The 18,773-nt window shown below is 44.0% G+C and overlaps 1 protein-coding gene across 5 annotated transcripts in view; it reads right to left on the reverse strand.

The window, feature by feature from the left end:
* Positions 1–18,773, reverse strand: part of RCAN2 (regulator of calcineurin 2) — a 182,649-nt gene that overhangs the window by 62,112 nt on the left and 101,764 nt on the right. The window contains exon 1 of one of the 5 annotated variants that reach the window (XM_025209597.1): positions 15,187–15,523. The exons of the other annotated variants lie outside the window; for them this stretch is intronic. Coding sequence (XP_025065382.1) covers positions 15,187–15,273 — 87 coding nt within the window. The 5' untranslated portion in view covers positions 15,274–15,523. Of the gene's footprint in view, positions 1–15,186; positions 15,524–18,773 lie in introns of those variants that run through there. 5 annotated transcript variants of the gene reach the window in all.

An 18,773-nucleotide genomic window follows, 5' to 3' on the forward strand; every position in this document is an offset into this window, starting at 1 on the left:
CCTGCTGGAATATATCAGGGATACCTACTGAATTAGGTAAAACACTCAGAGAAGTGGAGAACCAGGTAATCTTCAGGGGAATTCAAGTCTCTAGAGAAAGAGTATGAACGGATGACAAGATGATGAACCATCTGTTGATCTTCAGGGGGTTAGTATTCCAAATACAGTTTTGAGATGTTGGGCCACAGGGAGGCAGTCACAGGAAAGAGGATTCTTCAGCTCTAATTCTCTACCTAAGTGCTCGCTTCCCGGAACTAAGGCTGGTACACCTAAGAAGAAAAAGCTTTAAAATTAAGCAATGGGGGGAGAAGGTTTGGACTGTCTCACATATTCTCTCATACATAGTGCTTTAATGCACAGGAAGAGGAAATGTCACATAAATGATAATACAGCAAAGGATAAGGAGTACCAAAAGTTGGGGCATGGGACATCATGGAGAACAGACATATTAATAATAATGAAAGTAGTAATCTGATAATGTTTGTACACAAATAAAGGGAACACACTGGCAATAAAATGAAATAAATATAACTACTTGCGCAAGATGTTACCATATTTTCTCTCATACAACATATCCCTGAATAAAATATGCACCTTTCCTTCCGCTAAGCAACTGCGTAGCAGCTTCAAGGGAACCAAGCCTGCTCATTTTTCTGCACCTTCAAAGTTGCATCCAGATTTTACTTTTGCTTTTGGCCGATAAGCAGAAGAAACTGCTCTTACCATATTTCTCACATATAATGAACTACAATTTCCAGCATCTGTTTCTTGGAAAAATGTACATGATGTATGCAAGAAAAATGGTATAAGGATAATTGAAATATATCCTGTGAGACCCCATTTGTCCTTCAGGATTGACAATTGGACGCGGTGATCTCAAGAGGTCACTTCCAGCCCCTAAACTTCTGTGAATCCATCAGTTGGAAGCTGTGCCCTTGCTACAGACAGAGATTGGGAGGCACTGCTCATCCTCAATCTGGGCAGAGGCAAAGCCTTCCAATTCCATGGGCAAGACCCAGTGGCTCTATGGGCCAGATCTGTCCTGCAGGCCACATATTACCAACCGCTCATCTAGGCCATATTGCCTTAGCATGCAGTATTCAAAGGTCAGATACGTTACCAAGGGAGGAGACCACATTGGTTTGGCAAGATCCATTCATGCTAAACTCAAGTTGTCATTTATTCCCTTATTATTATCTAGGTATGCATAAAGCAGTTGTTTAATAATTCGTTCCAGTATCTTTGTGCAGATCATAGTTGAGCTGATTAGTCTATAAATTCACTGGGTCCTCTATTTTCCTTTCTTTTTTTTTTTTTAAGATGGCTACTGTTTGCCTTTTTCTAGTTCTCAGGCACTTCCCTTGTCCTCCACCCTGTACTCAAAGATAATCACTAACAATTCAGAGATTTCTTTGGCTAATTGTACTCCTGGATTAATTCCATCAGACCTTGCCGACTTCAATACAACCAGTTTATTCTAAATATTCACTAACTTGTTCTTTCCCTGTTCTGGTCTTCACACCTATCTTCTTGTTAAAATTAGTTTTAAGGATCTGATCACAATTAATCTCTCTTGTGAAGAGTGAAGCTAAAAGGGCTCTGCATCCAAGTTCCTCATTAAAAACAGATCCTGCTCTTTGAAAGCTTCTGATGTTTGCTTAAGAAATACCCTTATTCCCTACTCCTCCTGATGAGGTGGGCTCTAGTAGATCCCTACCACCATATTGGGCTGGCAAATGTACTTACTAGGTCATTTTAGACAAAAGATAAAGAACACAGGGCAGATTTTCAGCTGGTGTTAATAGTCACAGCTCCACTGATTTCACAGTTGACAATTTATATCAGCTGCAGAAGTCTTTGAATCCTTTGTATTTTTGTAGGGCAATTTCAAAACACTTTACAAGCTATTATTATTTACTTCTAGTCACTGGCCAATGAATAAGCTTAAAAGAAGACAACGTGGCACTACATTTCTTTCTTGAGCATCCAAATTTGGCTGTCTACAGGACATTTTTGGTACTTGCATATCCAAAAGTACTCTTTTGCTGGATATATAACCATGGGCACCTGAACCCCTATGTAGTCATCCCAACTGAGCATGAACAACAGCAGCCATGGCTCTACATACACCCATACGTGTTATAGATTCCTGAAAGCTGAACCATCCTGATCCTGTGACTACCAGACTTAGTCTTGGGACAGGGAAAAAGGTATATCTGTCCTGCCTTGTCCCCCACAGTTCAATGCTAGGGCACTTACCAGGAATACTGGCAGTGCTGGGCTCTAGGTCCCCTAATCCAAAGAGGGTTTCAACAGGACCCCCCCTCTTCTGCTTCCCAGTACAGCACTCTAACAAGAGGCCAGTCCAGGGCACTCAGCCTGGGCTGCTGGAGGTCCTCAGGGCTTGACACAGGAGGACTTTCACTTCCCAGCACAGTACTGGAACACCACACTGCAGGTCAGGCATCAGTCACAGCCTTCTCCAGTACTCCTTTTGAAGCTGAGCCTCTAACATAGTCCTTATAAAGGATGGGTGGAGGGAAGTCTGGGGCTGGGGGGAACAAGGAAGGACTCTAACTAAAACCTAAAGTACCTTCTCTTCCAGGCCAGTAGCCATCTCACTGAGCCATACCACCCCTGGCTTGCTGTGTTCCTCCTGGGCCCACATATCTCCCAGAAACCGCCCTCTCGGGGATGCCCAGGGATGTAGCTTTGAAAGGAGCACTGGAAAAGGGGTTGGATAATGGCTAATCTGCAGCATAGTGGTTAGAGTGCTGTGGTAGGAAGTCAGAGGCACCCAGGTTTAAACCCGCTCTGAGTAAAGGGAGTGAGGTACGCAAGATCTTCAGTTCACCAGGTGAGTTCCCTAGTCACTGCACTATTGGGGGGGAAAGATGGGAACTTGCTTTCTCTCTCATGCTGTTGCTTCACACAGGTGTAATTGTCCAGGTGTGCAAGGCTCTACATCCAGCAACAGAATACCCCTGGACCAAAAAGCACCAAAAATGTGCTACAGATAGCCAAATCTGCCACCCTTAATCCCTGTGCAAAGTTTTTTTTTCTAAAAAAGTGAGACAACCAGACAGACAAAAGACAGGAGAGAGAGAAAACAAAATACAAATAAAGAGATAAGCTAGGATTTGGCCACATCCGGATAACACTGTTTTTTAAAAATATAGAACGCCTTAGATATTCAAACCAGTTAGTAACCTGTAGGATACATGGCGGAAGGGAGTCTTTAGGAGGTACCTTACAGGAAAGTGACTGACACACAGGACCGGCTCAGCGAGGGATTTCATGTTCAGAAGGCACAATGGAAAACAATGCAAAGATGTTTTTGGCTAGAGCAAATCAAGCCAAATTTGCTACAGCGGCTGGAATTACTGTGCAATACGCCGCCAACATATGCAAACACCAACACCATTAAAATACTGCAAAAGCATTTAACCCACTTTAAAGTGTCGTGCACACATGCCTCTCATTTCGTCTACACAAGGCCTTACATGCTATTTCCTCTATTTACCTCTATAACAAAAGACAGAAATAAAACACCTTCCTTTCCTCTTTCTTCCCCTCCCTCCAAAAAAGAAAAACTTCAAGGTATATGTAGATTTGGAAAATTTACATCTGAGATTTTAGTTTAAAAGAAATGTCATTTTTAACTAAAAAGAGGTTTACATGCACACACACAAAATCCCACCTACATTCAGCCATACAAACTGTACCCTACAAAGTTGAAAATAATAGGCTTGAACCCCATTAATGTGACACAAGAGGGGCACTAGCCCCAGAAGCTGATACAGAGGGGGCCAGTGCTCTACACTTCAGCTCTCTAGTGGAAAGTCCCCCTCTAGTCCTGCTAGCTCTACTGCTACCATTGAATGTAATGCCATGTCCCAGTCCTAGGCACCTCTTTTCCCCTTTCCTCTTTGGAGCAAATGAACAGGACTTGAAGAAACATCTGGAGTCAAGTCCAGTGTCCTGGGATACTGCAGACAAGCACTTCATACAATCCTTTATGGTTTTCTTCTAATTACTTCTAATGAGGGACTGTGTTATAATTTCACTGTTTTGATGGTTAGAAACCATCTCATTTCCAGCATAAATGTATTCATGGTCAATTTATACCCAATAGTTCTTTCAATGAAACAGTTCTATTTTCCCTTGCTGAGATAGTCATGGAGAGCTACCTGTATCCCTTCCCAGCCTTCATGGTAGTAGGCTACACAACCAGGCTCTTTCAGTGTCCTCTCATCATGCCCCCACTTCTCCCTGTGCATATCCCTTGTCAGTTTTTCCAAGAGAAAACTGACAACATGTAGCATGGCCTTTGCCTTACCTTTCCTTCCTACCACTCTTCTATCCTCCCGTCACAAATGCAGTTCTTTTTTGTGAGGACCTATCTAAACCGCAGTGGAAGTTCACAGCACAGCAGTGCCTTTCATCTCTCTCTTTTCATCGCGCGCTCCCCCACACCACTGAGTGGCTGAGAGGCAATTCACGCAGCTGTTTCTGATCTCTTCCTCTACTTGTTCATGTGAATCCCACCCATCCCATTTCCGGATCTCTCCTGCACCTGCTCTCAACCCTTCCTTTACTCTTCTTCCTTTATCTCTCACTCTCCTGAAGCTCTTTGCTTTTACAAATCAAGCAGGCTTTTATCTCTTCCAACTTAAAAAAGAAACCACCTTTGACTCTACTGGCCTATTCAGCTGCTTCCCCATTTCTCTTCTCCCTAAACTCACCAAAAGCACTGGTTACAATTGCTGCCTGGGGTCCCTCTCCTCCCATTCCACTTACCTCTCTTCAGCCCAACTTTTGCCCTTCGCACTCACTTGGGATTGCACTTGCCAAAGGCTCTGAAGATGTCCTCCTACTGAATCTCAGCAGTATTCCAGTTTCATCTTCATCCTTGTACCACTCAGTTGCCTTCAACCAAGTTGACTGTGCCCTTCATTTTGAAATCTTATTTTCTGTATGATTTCCCTGGCTCTGAATATATCTCCATTGCACAGGACAGTAGTGCTGACACCTGCATCTGCTCTGCATTCATCTAAACCAGAAGTAGGACATCCATGTCAACTTATATGCTTGCAGCACTACACTGATTCAGGATAGGAGTTCACATAGACAGAGGGCAGCAGCAGCACATCTCAGTAGGGCACTGCCTTGTGCTGTGCAGACATATCTTCTGCTCCTTGTTGCCCTCTTGGTCCTTGGTCTGCTTCTCTTCTTCTTTACTTTATTCCTAGGTAATTTCAAACACACATTCAGCTACCATCCCTATGGAGATGACTCACAGCTCTATCTTTCTGCTCCAGAGCTGTCGCTTGTTTCTTTTCAAACTAAAATTCCACCTGTCTCTCTGACATCTCCTCATGGGAGACCTGTCATCACCTCAAGCTCAACACGGCTAAAACAGAAATCTTACTCTTTTCTCCCCCCCTCCAACCCTCCCACTCCCAGAATTCCTTCAAGTGCTGATCACTATAGGCAACACCACCTCCTGCTTATCACTCAGGCCTGTAACCTGGGCAATGTTTTCAACTCAAATCACAGCAGGTCTTCGCAATTATGCTATATCTAAGTCCTACATATTCTTTCCTCCTCCGGTAGCTAATACATGACATTTCCTATCCCTCCATGCAGCAGAAACTCGGTACTGAAAAGTCACCTCTCACTTCCAAATGGCTTGTGATACCAGCCTCCGTAGCAGAGGCGGGCAATTATTTCAGGCGGAGGGCCGCTTACCAAGTTGTGGCAAGCTGTCGAGGGCTGCATGGGTAGCCCCGCCCCTTGACAGATGCCCCACCCCCTGGTCACCATCTTGGGACCAATGTCCCAGGGCCAGCACGAGACGGGCCCAAAGCAGGGTGCAGGCTGGCAGGGGTCTGTGGAGCTGGGCTGGGCTGCACCAGCAGGGAGAGCGGGAAGCTGGCCCGGCTCCATAGAGCCCCTGCCAGCCAAGACCCTGTACCCCTGCCACCCTACCCTGTCCCCCTGCTACCCTGCTCTGGGCCCTGCTGGCACTGGCCCTGGACACAGGTGCGGGCCCTGCTCCTGCACCCGCTCACTCCCAGTGCCCCCCAGCCCCGTGGTACAGGCGAGGGGCGGTGCACTGTCCCAACCTCCTGCTCACCGGCAGGGAAGGAGCTGGTGCAGAGCGTGGGGGAAAGGCGGCCCCTCGCCCGCCCTGTGGCCCATGCTCCCTGCTACAGCCACTTGCAGCCCATGCAGGGTTGTCTGGAGCAGGCACAGGTAGCCCCACACAGGCTGCGAGTGGCTGCAGCATGGAGCACTGGCCACGGGGCGGGCGAGGGGCTGCTTTTCCTCCACACTCAGTAGCAGCTTGTAACCCGGCCCCGCTGCCAGCCTAGGCCCCGTGCTGACTCTGGGATCGCCCATTGGGGCTGTGCGCAGCAGCAGCAGCTGTGGTCTCCCTGCTTGCCGTGTCAGGTGAGCCCAGAGCCACCACAGGGCCCAGGCTGGCAGTGGGGTGGGTTACAAGCTGCTACTGAGCGCAGGAAAAGTGGCCGCTCACCTGCCCCATGGCCAGTGCCCTGTGCTGCAGCCGCTCGCAGCCCGCATGGGGCTGGCTGTGCCTCCTCCGGACATCCCCGTGAGGGCTGCGAGCGACTGTAGCAGGGAGCTCTGGGCACGGGGTGGGGGAGGGGCCGCTTTTCCCTGCACTCCACAGCAGTTCATCCCCTGCCCTCTCCCCCGCCTTACCTGAGCTTCCCATGCCAGGGCAGCCGCATGGTCCCAGGCAGGAGTGGGGCCGGGTAGGACCTGCTGTTGAAGGAGCCCTCTAAGGCTTCCCCTGGGTCCTGCTGCCCTTGGTTCCTGTCATCTTTGACAAGAACCAAGGACAGATAAATTTTCATTTTCTAAAATTTTAAGGGGCCTTGCGGGCTGGATAGAATGGCCTCGCGGGCCATATTTTGCCCACCCCTGCTCGATAGCCTATTTGTTAAATTGTCAAACAGGCACTTCTGTGTTGTCTTCTAAGTTGCCCCAGATGCTTGGGAGAAGCTCCCTTTAAACATCTCCAAAGCTACATCATTCTCCTTTTTTACATATTTCCTAAAAACTTTGCTGTGATGTCTATATAAAACTCGACGGCTGTTAAGCTGCCAGTGTGCTATGGCTACTGACTGTGACTCTGACCAATACTGTCTCATGTTTCCTTGTGCTCCCCAATTGCTCAAATCCACCTGTTTTCTCCTATCTTACAGGGCCTCTCTACAGATCTAGGTAAAGGTGCAATGGGATTTAATGCATGATCCACACCATTGCACCTCCTGCCATGCCATACATGCATGGTAGCAGGTGTGACTGTGGGATCATACATTAGATCCCACTGTGCCAGTGCAGGGGGAGACTGGGATTACCACCACGATCCTGGGCTCCCTCTGCAAAGGTGACACAGTACGATGGGATCTAATGTACAATTTTACAATCAGATGATCTTGCCACAGTCATGATCCCAAGCCCCCTCTGCACCAGCTCCCATGGCTGCAAGCCATCAGGGGCTTATTTACTAAATTTTAAAATGTATTTGTAAAGCCTATGTGTTTTTTAAATGAGGCTCATGTTCACTGAAATTCAAGATGGGATGGGCGCCTAACTACTTCTAGCTCATTCTACCCAAATTAATTATATTCATGAAATATAAGTGCCCCATTCATAGCTCTACTAATGTGGCTCAGAGTCTGTGGCTGTACTGATTAATTTTTCAATGTGCTGAAAACATCTGTCATTGCTGCACGATTCTCATCAGAGCCAAGGTATGTCGTTTATCAGCATAACTGCATGGTCTGTTTTACCTTATTAGTTAAATAACACACTCCCTTAGACTAATATTGTAACTTCTAAAAACGCATTCCAGCATCCTATTTATCCCCTTTCTGTGACTACAAATTGCCTAATTATCACTCTGAAAAAGGAATGTCTCTGTGACCTTTAATGGAAAGGAGGACTGGAAAGAATTCAAACCCCTGTATCCTGTTCTTAATGTCACTTTTGCCCAAAGATTATCACTAAAAGGATGAGTTAACGGGGATGCGCAATATGTCTAATGTTCACAGATGCTTCAGCACCTGTAGCTTCCATTGACCTTCAGCTAGAGTAACAGGTGCTTACCCTCTCCAAGCCTGTCTGAACACATACAGTATCTTATGCATGGGTTAAACCTGCTGAAGGGAAATGCAGTTACGAGTTCTGTCACAGCAGGATCTCAAGTAATTTAAAATATAATCTCAGAATTCCTTCAGAGACTATAATGAGATCCTATAATCTTAACGCAACGGTCATTTGGGAAAGGACAAAACCAGAAAGGAGAAACATGCTGGATCTCCTAAGTGTGTTTTAACAAGCTACTTCCTATCTGTGCAGACCGGACACTGATAGTGCCCTCGTCTCCTGGCCTTACCTCTGGCAAGATAAAGGATGTTTTTGAGATTTATGGCATTATGGCTGGAAGTTCAATGTCATGGTTTATTCCTGAGCAGATTAGACTACCACTTGTTTAGGATGGTTTGGATAGATCATCCTGCCTTTGTAGGAGGTTGAGCCAGATGACCTCCTGAGGTCCCTTTACAGTCCTACTTTTCTATAATGGTATGATATATTTATATTGCAGATGTCTTCCAGTGCATAATCCTCTACTAGCAGCAGATACGCTAGCTCCTCCTGCTGTGCACTGCCCTGAGCTAAAAGTCTGGGCAATAACAGGAACTCAAACAGTGGGGCAGAGGTCAAAGTGGTAGCAGCAGCAATACTGTTTTCGGGGGCTCCTGAGGAACCTGTACAGATTTCTGGATTATCATAAACCATTTTCTCTTTATTCAATTATTTTCCAATTTTATTTGATTTTTTTTACATTCTGAGCCTCTCTAATTCTGGACCTCTCAAACAAATGTTTACAACGTGTAATCAGTTAACTGCTGGGTTTTTACATGGAGAATCAAAGTCCAGAATAACCATTTGACATGCAATTGGAACATTTTCATCATTACGATTTCCTTATTCTAGTTCAGGACTGACTGAAGCCAAAGCCGTCCTCCTTTTAAAACGTGGAATGATATCGACACCAATTTCTTTACAGGGTAAAAAAAGACATTTCTTCCTCATCTTCATTATTTAATCTACTTGATCAAGGAATATGTAAGAATAACCATCAACAAGCATATATAGACTTCTTCAAGATGAACTATTGTACCTGTGCTCAATTCACAGATTATTTCAATACAGCAATTATTTTTCTGCCTAGTTTCTAACAATGCTGTTAACTAGGAAACAACTATCAAGTATAAAGGAATCAGAACTCGGGGTAGAGGTGATATCTTTTATTAAACCAACTAGATTTTTGCAAAAAAAAAAAAAATTTATATCAAGTATAAAAGCATTCTAGAGAGAGATTAAAAATGATGTTTTCACCTTGCATGATTTTATTGCAATTCTCACTCTGGGATTCATGTGATTATGTGAACATGTCTGATTTGATTAAAATAACAACAACAACAAGAGTCCCCAAGGTAGTATTCAAATAATTTGAAAGCACGAACTCTAAAAGGTAAAAAAAAACAGAAAACCCAATGCATTTTTTAAAAAAATCTCATGTTTAAGCTACTCATAATTTGGAAGGGGGGCTGAACTGGTGATTTTTGAAAGTTTGGAACTGGCACTACTCAGATAAGCAGCAGTAATATTCTTCTTTTCTAAAACACTGCGCACTTTACATGACATCCCTGTGAATTGGCTCATTTTAGAAATTGAGGTAGGGAGAAAAGAAACATCTCAAAGCTGTCATCATGCAAGTCTCAGGTGCCAACTTCTATCACAGTTCTTGAACACCGTGGGCTTCTGAAGATGGTGTTAGGCTTCGAGCACAGCCGCGGTGAGCACAGCCCAGCGGCTGGAGGCTCCGCAGCCCCACAGAGCTGAGCCTGGTGGTGGAAGGCAGGGGAGAGCCACTAGCCAGGGCTGCGCTCAGAGCCAGGGCTGCACTTGGAGTGGCTCTGCCATGGGCTCTCCTGCTGCCAGGCTGAGCTCCGTGGGGCTGGTGGAGCCGCTCGGAGCACAGCCCTGGCTTTCCCGCACCTCCCAATGCCGGGAGCTTGAAACATGTTGAAACAACTTCGAAACAAAACACCTGTCAAAATTTCAGACAGCCCTACTGCTACGTGGCCTCTCTCCACCTCCTCCCTCTGTACAGAATGGGGTAAATCTGCAATATAGCCCTTTGCGCATATTAACAATTCATAAACTGCAGAGCTTTTTCTGGTCGCTAAGATACCTTCTATGAGACAGACTATACTATATCTGCAGTAGAAGAAAGAGGTTCCTCATCCTATATCATTAATATTTATTATTATTTATATTTCAGTGGTGTCTAGAGGCTCCAATCAGGGATTGCACTTCGTTACGGTAGGCACTGAAAAAAAAATAGTTCCTGACCTAACAAGGTTGCAATCTAAGAATATCTCAAATATAAATATAAAAAACATCAGTTTTACTCTTTCATTGATTCAATGTAGATTCAAACTTCAACAGAAAAATCAGCAAGATTTTAATTAACAGCCACATTACTTCTTTTTGTAACAAACGTTACAACAAAATGACAAACTGAGTGCATTAAAATGAAGCAAGATTCTAATTGTATTACTGAACTCTTTAACTTTGCAAGCTAAATTTACACGGATGTTTCCCATACTAAGATTTGCATTTCTCTCTTTTGTTTGTCAAATAAACTTGACCATCTTTCAGGCACCTATTGTTTATATCTAAACACATTTATTTAGCATAAGGTCAGGATTCAGAGAGACCTAGACAAATTGGAGGATTGGGCCAAGAGAAATCTCATGAGGTTCAATATGGAGAAGTGCAAAGTCCTGCACTTAGGAGAGAACAATCCCATGCACTGATACAGGCTGGGGGCTGACTGGCTGGACAGTAGCTCTGCAGAAAAGGGCCTGGGGCTTTACAGTGGACAATAAGCTGACTATGAGCCAACAGTGTGCCCTTGTTGCCAAGAAGACCAATGGCATTCTGGGCTGCATTAGTAAGAGCAATACCAGCAAATCAAAGTGATTATTCCCCTCTATTCAGCACTGATGAGGTTGCATCTGGAGTACTGTGTCCAGTTTTGGGCCCCCATTACAGAAAGGATATGGACAAATTGGAGCGAGTCCAGCAGAGGGCAAGGAAAACGGTTAGAAAGCTGGAGCATATGACTTCTGAGGAGAGGCTAAGGAAATTGGATTTATTTAGTCTGGAGAAGAGAAGGCTGGGAGGAGATTTAATAGCAGCCTCCAACTACCTGCGGGGGGGGGGGGAGTCCAAAGAGGATGGAGCTGAACTGTTCTTGGTGGTGGCTGATCACAGAGCAAGTAGCAATGATCTCAAGTTGTAGCAAGGGAAGTTTAGATTAGATATTATAGATAGATTTAATAGATTTCTAAGGTTGGAAGGGACCTTGTAAATCATCGAGTCTGACCCCCTGCTCTAGGCAGTAAAGAGCGCTGGCGTTAAGTAACACCAGGTAGGTGCTTGTCTAATCACTTCTTGAACACCTCCAAGGTAGGGGAAAGCACCACCTCCCTTGGAAGTCCAGGAAAAGCATTAGGAAAAACCTTCTCACAAGCAGGGTATTAAAACACTGGAACAGGTTACCCAGAGAGGTGGTAGAAGCTCCATCCTTGGAGGTTTTTAAGACCCAGCTGGACAAAGCCTTGGCTGGGATGATCTAGTTGGGGCTGGTCCTGCTTTGAGCAGGGGGTTGGACTAGATGTGACCTCCTGAGGTCCCTTCCAGCTATCATTTTCTAGGATTCAATGATTCTGTTCTAAGGTACATGGTGATGTTTGTGCTGGTTTTACCTGCTCTCTGAACTGCCACTTATTATTCTAAGGAGCAACTCACAGGGAACAGGAGACTGAAACCTGTGATTGGATAGCTTAGTATAGTTCACAGTTTCCTCCAGAGCTTCATTTAATCTCCTTAACTAGATGTAAATGAAATAAACTGGGTGGGGCCATTGCATCAATAGAAATCTTGAGGCTCAAGTTCTCTTCACTGGCACAGAAAAATTATTCCTAAAGGATTCTTAGCCCAGATTGAGAATCCTAGTAACCTACAATATACCATACACATAAGAAAATTGTCACCCATTAGTACTTCCTCATTATTACTGAGATAATGTGTCTCAGATGTGAAGGGAGAGGCATGCCCACAGTACAGCTATACTGTATTAGAATGCAGTACCTTAGATTACAGGCAGTCCCCAGATTTACGACACAATTGGTTCCTGAAAACCACGTCTTAAGTCGAAACGTTGCAACTCGGAACCAGTTTTCTCATAAGAAATAATGTTATAAATGGGGGATTGGTTCCTGATCCAAGGCCCAATACACTATTTTCACCAAAAATACCCCAGAATTTTGTACTCAATCAGTTATAGATGAGTAATATAGCTACAATAATGTATTTATATTGTAAATAGCAATCGTATTGATTTGGAAGGACTTGTTTGAGGTGACTTTGCTGGACTTTTTGAAGGGCTCTTGGTTGGAGCCTTCTCAGGAGTCTTGGCTGCAGGTTTTTCTGGAGTCTTGTCTGCTTTCTTAAAGAAAGTGTCCAAGGAAGTTTGGACAGATGTTCTCCAGGGAGATGGGCGACACAGCAAACCTGTTCACTGGTTTGGCATGGCATCGGATCAAGCGTTGTAAAGTCGAAACTGGCGTCATATAAAGTTGAAACGGGGTGTCAATTTATAAACATTGTAAGTGCAAAACGTTGTAACTCGAAATGTTGTAGGCAAGGACTGCCTGAATATGAACACAGATCTTCAGTTTCCAATCTCCTGATGCCTCAGAGTTGACTTGCAAAGGTTGGGGAGCCTCACTTGGCTATTTTGGTTTGAGCCTCATGCCCATCTCCCTCCAAAAATGATTTTTCTTCCATTTTATTTCTTTTTACCTTAGAAATATGGAACTATCAAGTCCTAACCATCTATCCATCAACCATAAAGTTTTATATTACTGTCTATCCATCACCATAATGTCTGAGCTCCTTTCATAGCAGACTTTAGAAAACTATCTTTCTTGTTTTTGCTTGACGTTTCCTTGGAGGACAAGACACCAACAGTAATAGCTTTCTCCACCCTTATATCTCAGGAACGTTGAATCATTAACAATGGCTATTCTTACCCTGCAGACTGCAGTGTAATGTATTAGTAGCTGGCTAGGTCAGGTGCCGGAGATAGTCTAGCTGCAGCACCATGGAGCTCGGTGGCAGCCAAATCACCCTGCCAAGAAGCAAGGGTAAATCAGGCTAAGCTCAGCTCCCTGCTGCTGCAGCTACACTACTTCCGGTATCTGAGTCAGATAGTTTTAGCTACCTTGGATGTCTCTATGTTACAATGCAGTCTGCAATACAGAATACCTAGAGTCGTTCCTCCCAATAATTTGTTCCACAATTTGAATGAAAGAAGTTGTAATGTAAGCTAACAGCAAGTTTAACCAGTCCGATGCACAATACCATCCCTTAACCAGTGTGGTACGAAATTGTGGAGCCACGTGCCAATTTCTTTCTTTAAGCTGCTGTTAACCTTTTGCTCCCTTCTTTTCCCCACATTCTTCAGTCATTCCCCCAGGGTGCTGCTGCTCACAATGGTCTGAAGTCAACTGGCGTCTTTCTATTGACTCTTATCGTTACTATAGTATAAAGTACCTTTAATGGACAATCTGCATGCAGCATAAAAATCTGAATTTCTCTGAACCCATCCCCCACAAATACAGTTAAGACTCTAAACGTCAAATCTATTATACTTTAGGTGAAGCAACATAAGCACTATCAAACATTTACCCCTTCAACTACAAAAAACAAAATATACTGCACCCCTTCAACTACAAAAAACATGTCACAGCGCTGACAGGAGTACTGTCATTCAGACAGCCACAAACCAGCAACTAGATATCTGAATCCATTCACAAATTGCATTAAGGCTTTTGCATGAAAAGACTGGTTTCTTAAATTAAAGGGTCTCCTACTGGTAAATCATAAGCAGTTGTGCAATTTATATATGATACCATATGAACACACTTTTACAGAAAAAGAAAGTATCAAATGAAAAAACACCATCTGTTGGAAAATGATCAGTTAGTCACACAAATAGTGCCCCTGACTTCAGAGGACTATTCATGGGCATAAATGGAAGAAAGGCTTCACAATCTGGCCCAAATTAGCAGAGCCTTCCCTTTTTCCTCCTGCATTCTTCCAAAACTGTAGGACAGTGCAATACATTTGGTTGGCTGTATCTGTGCCCTTTAAATAAACTGCTGAATCTCACTGAATTATGTCCTCAGGCTCTTTGAAATGATTTGTGAAAGGCATATTTAAAATAGGCATATTTAAAAGAGTCTTTTGAAATCTTACTTTGTTGGGGTTCTTTTTATTGTAATATAATAAAACTGGAAAAGAACTGGTTTCATCAGTGAGCAATTACCCATGACAATTAGACAACTGCTGCAGGAAATCAAAGAAGATAAGCACTGCATATTAAGACATAAAATTAAGTATTGTCTTCAAGTCATTCATACTGTACGTAAGACATCTAACTTTTTATATATACTTACATTGCAGACATAGTAAAAATACTTGCTACAAAATTTTAATCCTTTAAAAATACCTAATGCTTGATTTGACTGTAAAGGCAAGAAGCATAAAGGCTGCAAAAACCTGGAAAAAAAAATCACCTGAGAAAGATATAGCAAAGCTAAGCCTTAAACTAACGTATTGTTCCTGTGTCTGAATTGTCAAGCAGCAATTGATACCTATTATAACTCACATCTACAAAAGTGACACTGTAATAAACACATCTTTGAGAAATTAAGAATGAGTCAATTCTATTACCGAGATGAAACATGCACTGACTCGTGTTATATAATGTTTCTTTTATCGTTGAATAGTAAACAAAAGGCTGTGCTGTCAGCGTATCAAAGCAGACTGGAAAGCAATCATTACTCTCTCATTTCTTGCAATGCTGATATTCATGCACTGCATATGTATTTACTAGTGCAGCAGGATTTCATCTGCCTTCTTGTTTTAAACTGCTACATACCAATTCCTATTGCTGTCAAGGCTTTTATGAGAAGCATTTGAAACAAAAGGATTGCAGGTGCATACCTTAACCTCTTGATTGGTAAAAATCTCCACATCCACCCCACAGGCAACCAGAGTGGAGACATCACAGTCCATGCTACGGGCTGGCATCCCCCCCTCTTGCACACAAAGAGTTAGGCAGCTTCAGAGTTATGAATGACTGGGAAATTTCCGATTCAGTATTGCTTTTGAAGAGTCCCAAATTCTGCTCTCAGTGCTGACGACAACTGTAAGCCTCTGACACAAGCTATCTGCACTTAACGGAGTTGTTCCTTGCCTTCGCCACACACACCCACCAACGGAGCCGGCACAGCATACTAACAGCACTATCCTGCCTCTCGTGGCCATGACATCACCACCAAGACTGACATAAGCTAAATCTATTTTTTCAACCCTTTTATCTCCAGGCAGCACACTGGATCAAATTGAACATGATTATGTGCTAAATCTGAACTCAGACTAAATCAATTCAGGCAGCGTTTGCTGGCAACTGAGTCATAGCTGTTGTTTCAGCTGAGTGGTTCTGTTGGAAAAAAAAGATCTCCCGACACTGCGAGCTCCCGCTCTGCATGTAAATTAATTCTGTATCTGGAATCTGACAGTTTGGGGTGAGCTGGCGTTATTTACTTTGTGTTAAAAAATTTAAAGGGTTGAAGCCAAAGGTTTGTTTGTTGCTATTTGGTTTTTGCTACTATACTGATGTAGATTTTAACAGCAGCAGGTTTTGCCTGAGCAGAGCTACAGAGCGTGACCCATCAGATGCTGGGTGGTTCAATGACCTTGCAGGAAGCAATCAGCACAGCTCAAGACACAGACAGCAGTGACTAAACTAGGTATATTGTGCAGGATACTGGGTTAGCTTTTTTGTGAATTAGAAGTTGGTTTGCATTCACAGAATAACCAACAGGAGATACACTTCACACTAGGGCTCTGAGCTGAGCGACCACAATCCCACCTGTCCTTAAAGGTGTTTCTAAACATGAATATGAATGGGCAGATTTTTGGTAGATCTAAATTGATTTAGATCCACTGACTTAAATGGAGCTAAGTCATTTACCCGTGCCAAATATCTAGTCTACATATGCTTTAACAGTTTATTGATGTACAGCTAAAAATACATCACATAGCTGGTCCCATGGCTTTTAAGAATATTTCAAGTCAATCTTTGTTCCCAAGGTTTTTATATCAAAGGAAAGATAATGTTTCATATCTCGTGATCCAGGAATAACTTTCATTGTTGGTGCATCTGCTTAATTTTAATAGTTTTTGTTTTAATCCTAAAAACCATCGCTCTCTTAACAACTAGATTCACAGAGAGAATAAGGTGTTTCTACACTGCAGTCATTGCTGTCTAGCTGCGGCAGGTATTTACCCTGCTTCTCAGACAGGTTTTGCAGCCTGTTTTGAGCTCTGTGTTGCCACAGCCAGACTGCTACAGACCGGATCTGATATGTCATGGAGGGACTACCAAGGCTTATCCGGCCCTCTAGCCCCATGCTGCTCATCCATTTGGGCACCAATGATACTGCTATCACTGACCCTGAAAGTATCAAGAGTGACTATGGGGCTCTGGGTGCAAGGGTGAGGGGGTCTGGGGCTCATGTTGTGTTCTCGTTGATCCTTCCGGTCAAAGGAAAGGGTTGGGCAGGGGCAGGTGCATCCTGCAATCAACACCTGGCTGCACAGGTGGTATCACCAGCAGGGATTTGGCTTCTTTGACCATGGGATGTTCTTCCAAGAGGAAGGATTTCTGGGAAGAGATGGAATCTACCTGACAAACAGAAGGAAGAGCATCTTTGCAGACAGGCTTGCTAGCCTAGTGAGGCTTTAAACTAGGTTTGCCAGGGGATGGAGACCAAAGCCCTGAGGTAAGTGGGGAAACAGGAGACCTGAAAGACGATCAACCAGGAGCGGGCAAGAGGGGAGGTGTGCTGGGGTTCCTGGGTCCCTCCCATTTGCTGGCCACAGGCTCCCTTGGTCCTACAGACAACATTGCGCTACTTCCAGGGGCAGGGGCAGGTGCCAGATATAGGAGGAAGAGGGAGCTGGACAGTTCAGAGGCAGCAGTAGCTGGGTTGGTGTGGGGCAGCACCCAGACTGGGACCCTGGGGCCACAGGTTAACTCCTTAGGGGCCATTACAGACCACCATTTAGCTAGCCCTGCACCAAGTTATTAATGAAGGTATTCAACAGTACTGCACCGAAGATAGACCTGCGGAGAACCCCACTTTAATACTTTATTTCTGCCTGACATTGTCTCATTCATTCACAAATACCATTTTAGCACAATTTTCCAACTAGTCACACCTCCATTTTTAGTAGTCTCATCTACACTATTTCCTTATCTCTCTTATGAGAATGTCATGAGAGACCATGTCAAAAGCCATGCTAAGTCAAGGCAAACTACATACGTTAGCCTGATACAGAAGGAAATCAGGTTGGTGAGGAATGGCTTCTTGACAAAGGTATGTTGTCTGTAACTTCTCACCTTGTTACCCTCTAGATGTTTGCATGTACATTTTTAATGGTATGCTCCAGTATCTTTCTGGGTCCTGAAGAATGCTATCACTTCATGATTACTGTCATCCAAGTTGTCTCCCACTTTCAAAATCGCAACCAACTCCTTCCTATTAGTAAGTTGCAAAATGAGAAAAATCTTCCTCCTAGTCAGTTTTATCCACCATCTGTGCCAGAAGTTGTCCCTAACACAATCCAGAAACTTGATGGACTACCTGTGCACTTTCAATTTAGCCTCTCATCAGATCCCACTTTATTTAAGCATCATGTGATTTTTATGTTTCAGAGTTATTTAAAAAAGCCTGGTCCATCTCCTAGTTTGGTGGTCTATAGTAGATGCCCATGTCATCAACCTTACTGTCTCTGTCCCTTTCACCTTAACCCACAGACATTCAAAAAAAAGTCTTCCATCTGGAACACATGCATTTTTGTCCTCTCAGATTTGGGGCCCTGACTTGCAGCAGACCACCCAAGATATGATGCCAGATGAGCAGACGGGTACATCTGGCCCCCGAGAATGGAGTCATCAATTGCCATCCCTGCCCCTTGTTTCCTTTTGAGAGTGCTGGTCATGAATCTCTCAACCTTCAGGGTCTACAGCTTCACTTCTTCCACTAGTTAGAGCAAGCTCCTTCTCCTCTGATACTAGAGATTTGTGTCTTTTCTTCACCTCAAGGTTGGGGGTTCAGAGGTGGTTCCTGGTTCTCTTCCAGGATCGCAGAGGTCCCTTTACGCACCATGTCAACCAAGTCTTCATCTTCATAAATGCTCCTCAACCTAACCACCTCCTCCTGAAGCTCCCTTACCTGTTTCCTGAAGGAACCAGCAGGCAACTCTCATGCCAAAAGCACTACTCTACCTGACTGTCTTTAGCAAGGACACAGAGGTCACCTTCCCTGCAAAATCAGACCAGGACCTGGGTAAAAGCATAAGTCAGAGACTCTATGTGGAAAAAGCCTCCATAGAAGCAGAGGAAGAGTTAGAGGTGGTGGTTTTAGCAATATGACATCTTTCAACCTTTACTGTCCTTCTTCTCCTGATACCTCTTACAATCCAACTGAACAGATGCTCTCTGTCTAGGGGGGACTGGGGGG

The sequence above is a fragment of the Alligator sinensis genome, unplaced genomic scaffold (assembly GCF_000455745.1).
Source record: "Alligator sinensis unplaced genomic scaffold, ASM45574v1 scaffold1156_1, whole genome shotgun sequence".
Classification (NCBI taxonomy): domain Eukaryota; kingdom Metazoa; phylum Chordata; order Crocodylia; family Alligatoridae; genus Alligator; species Alligator sinensis.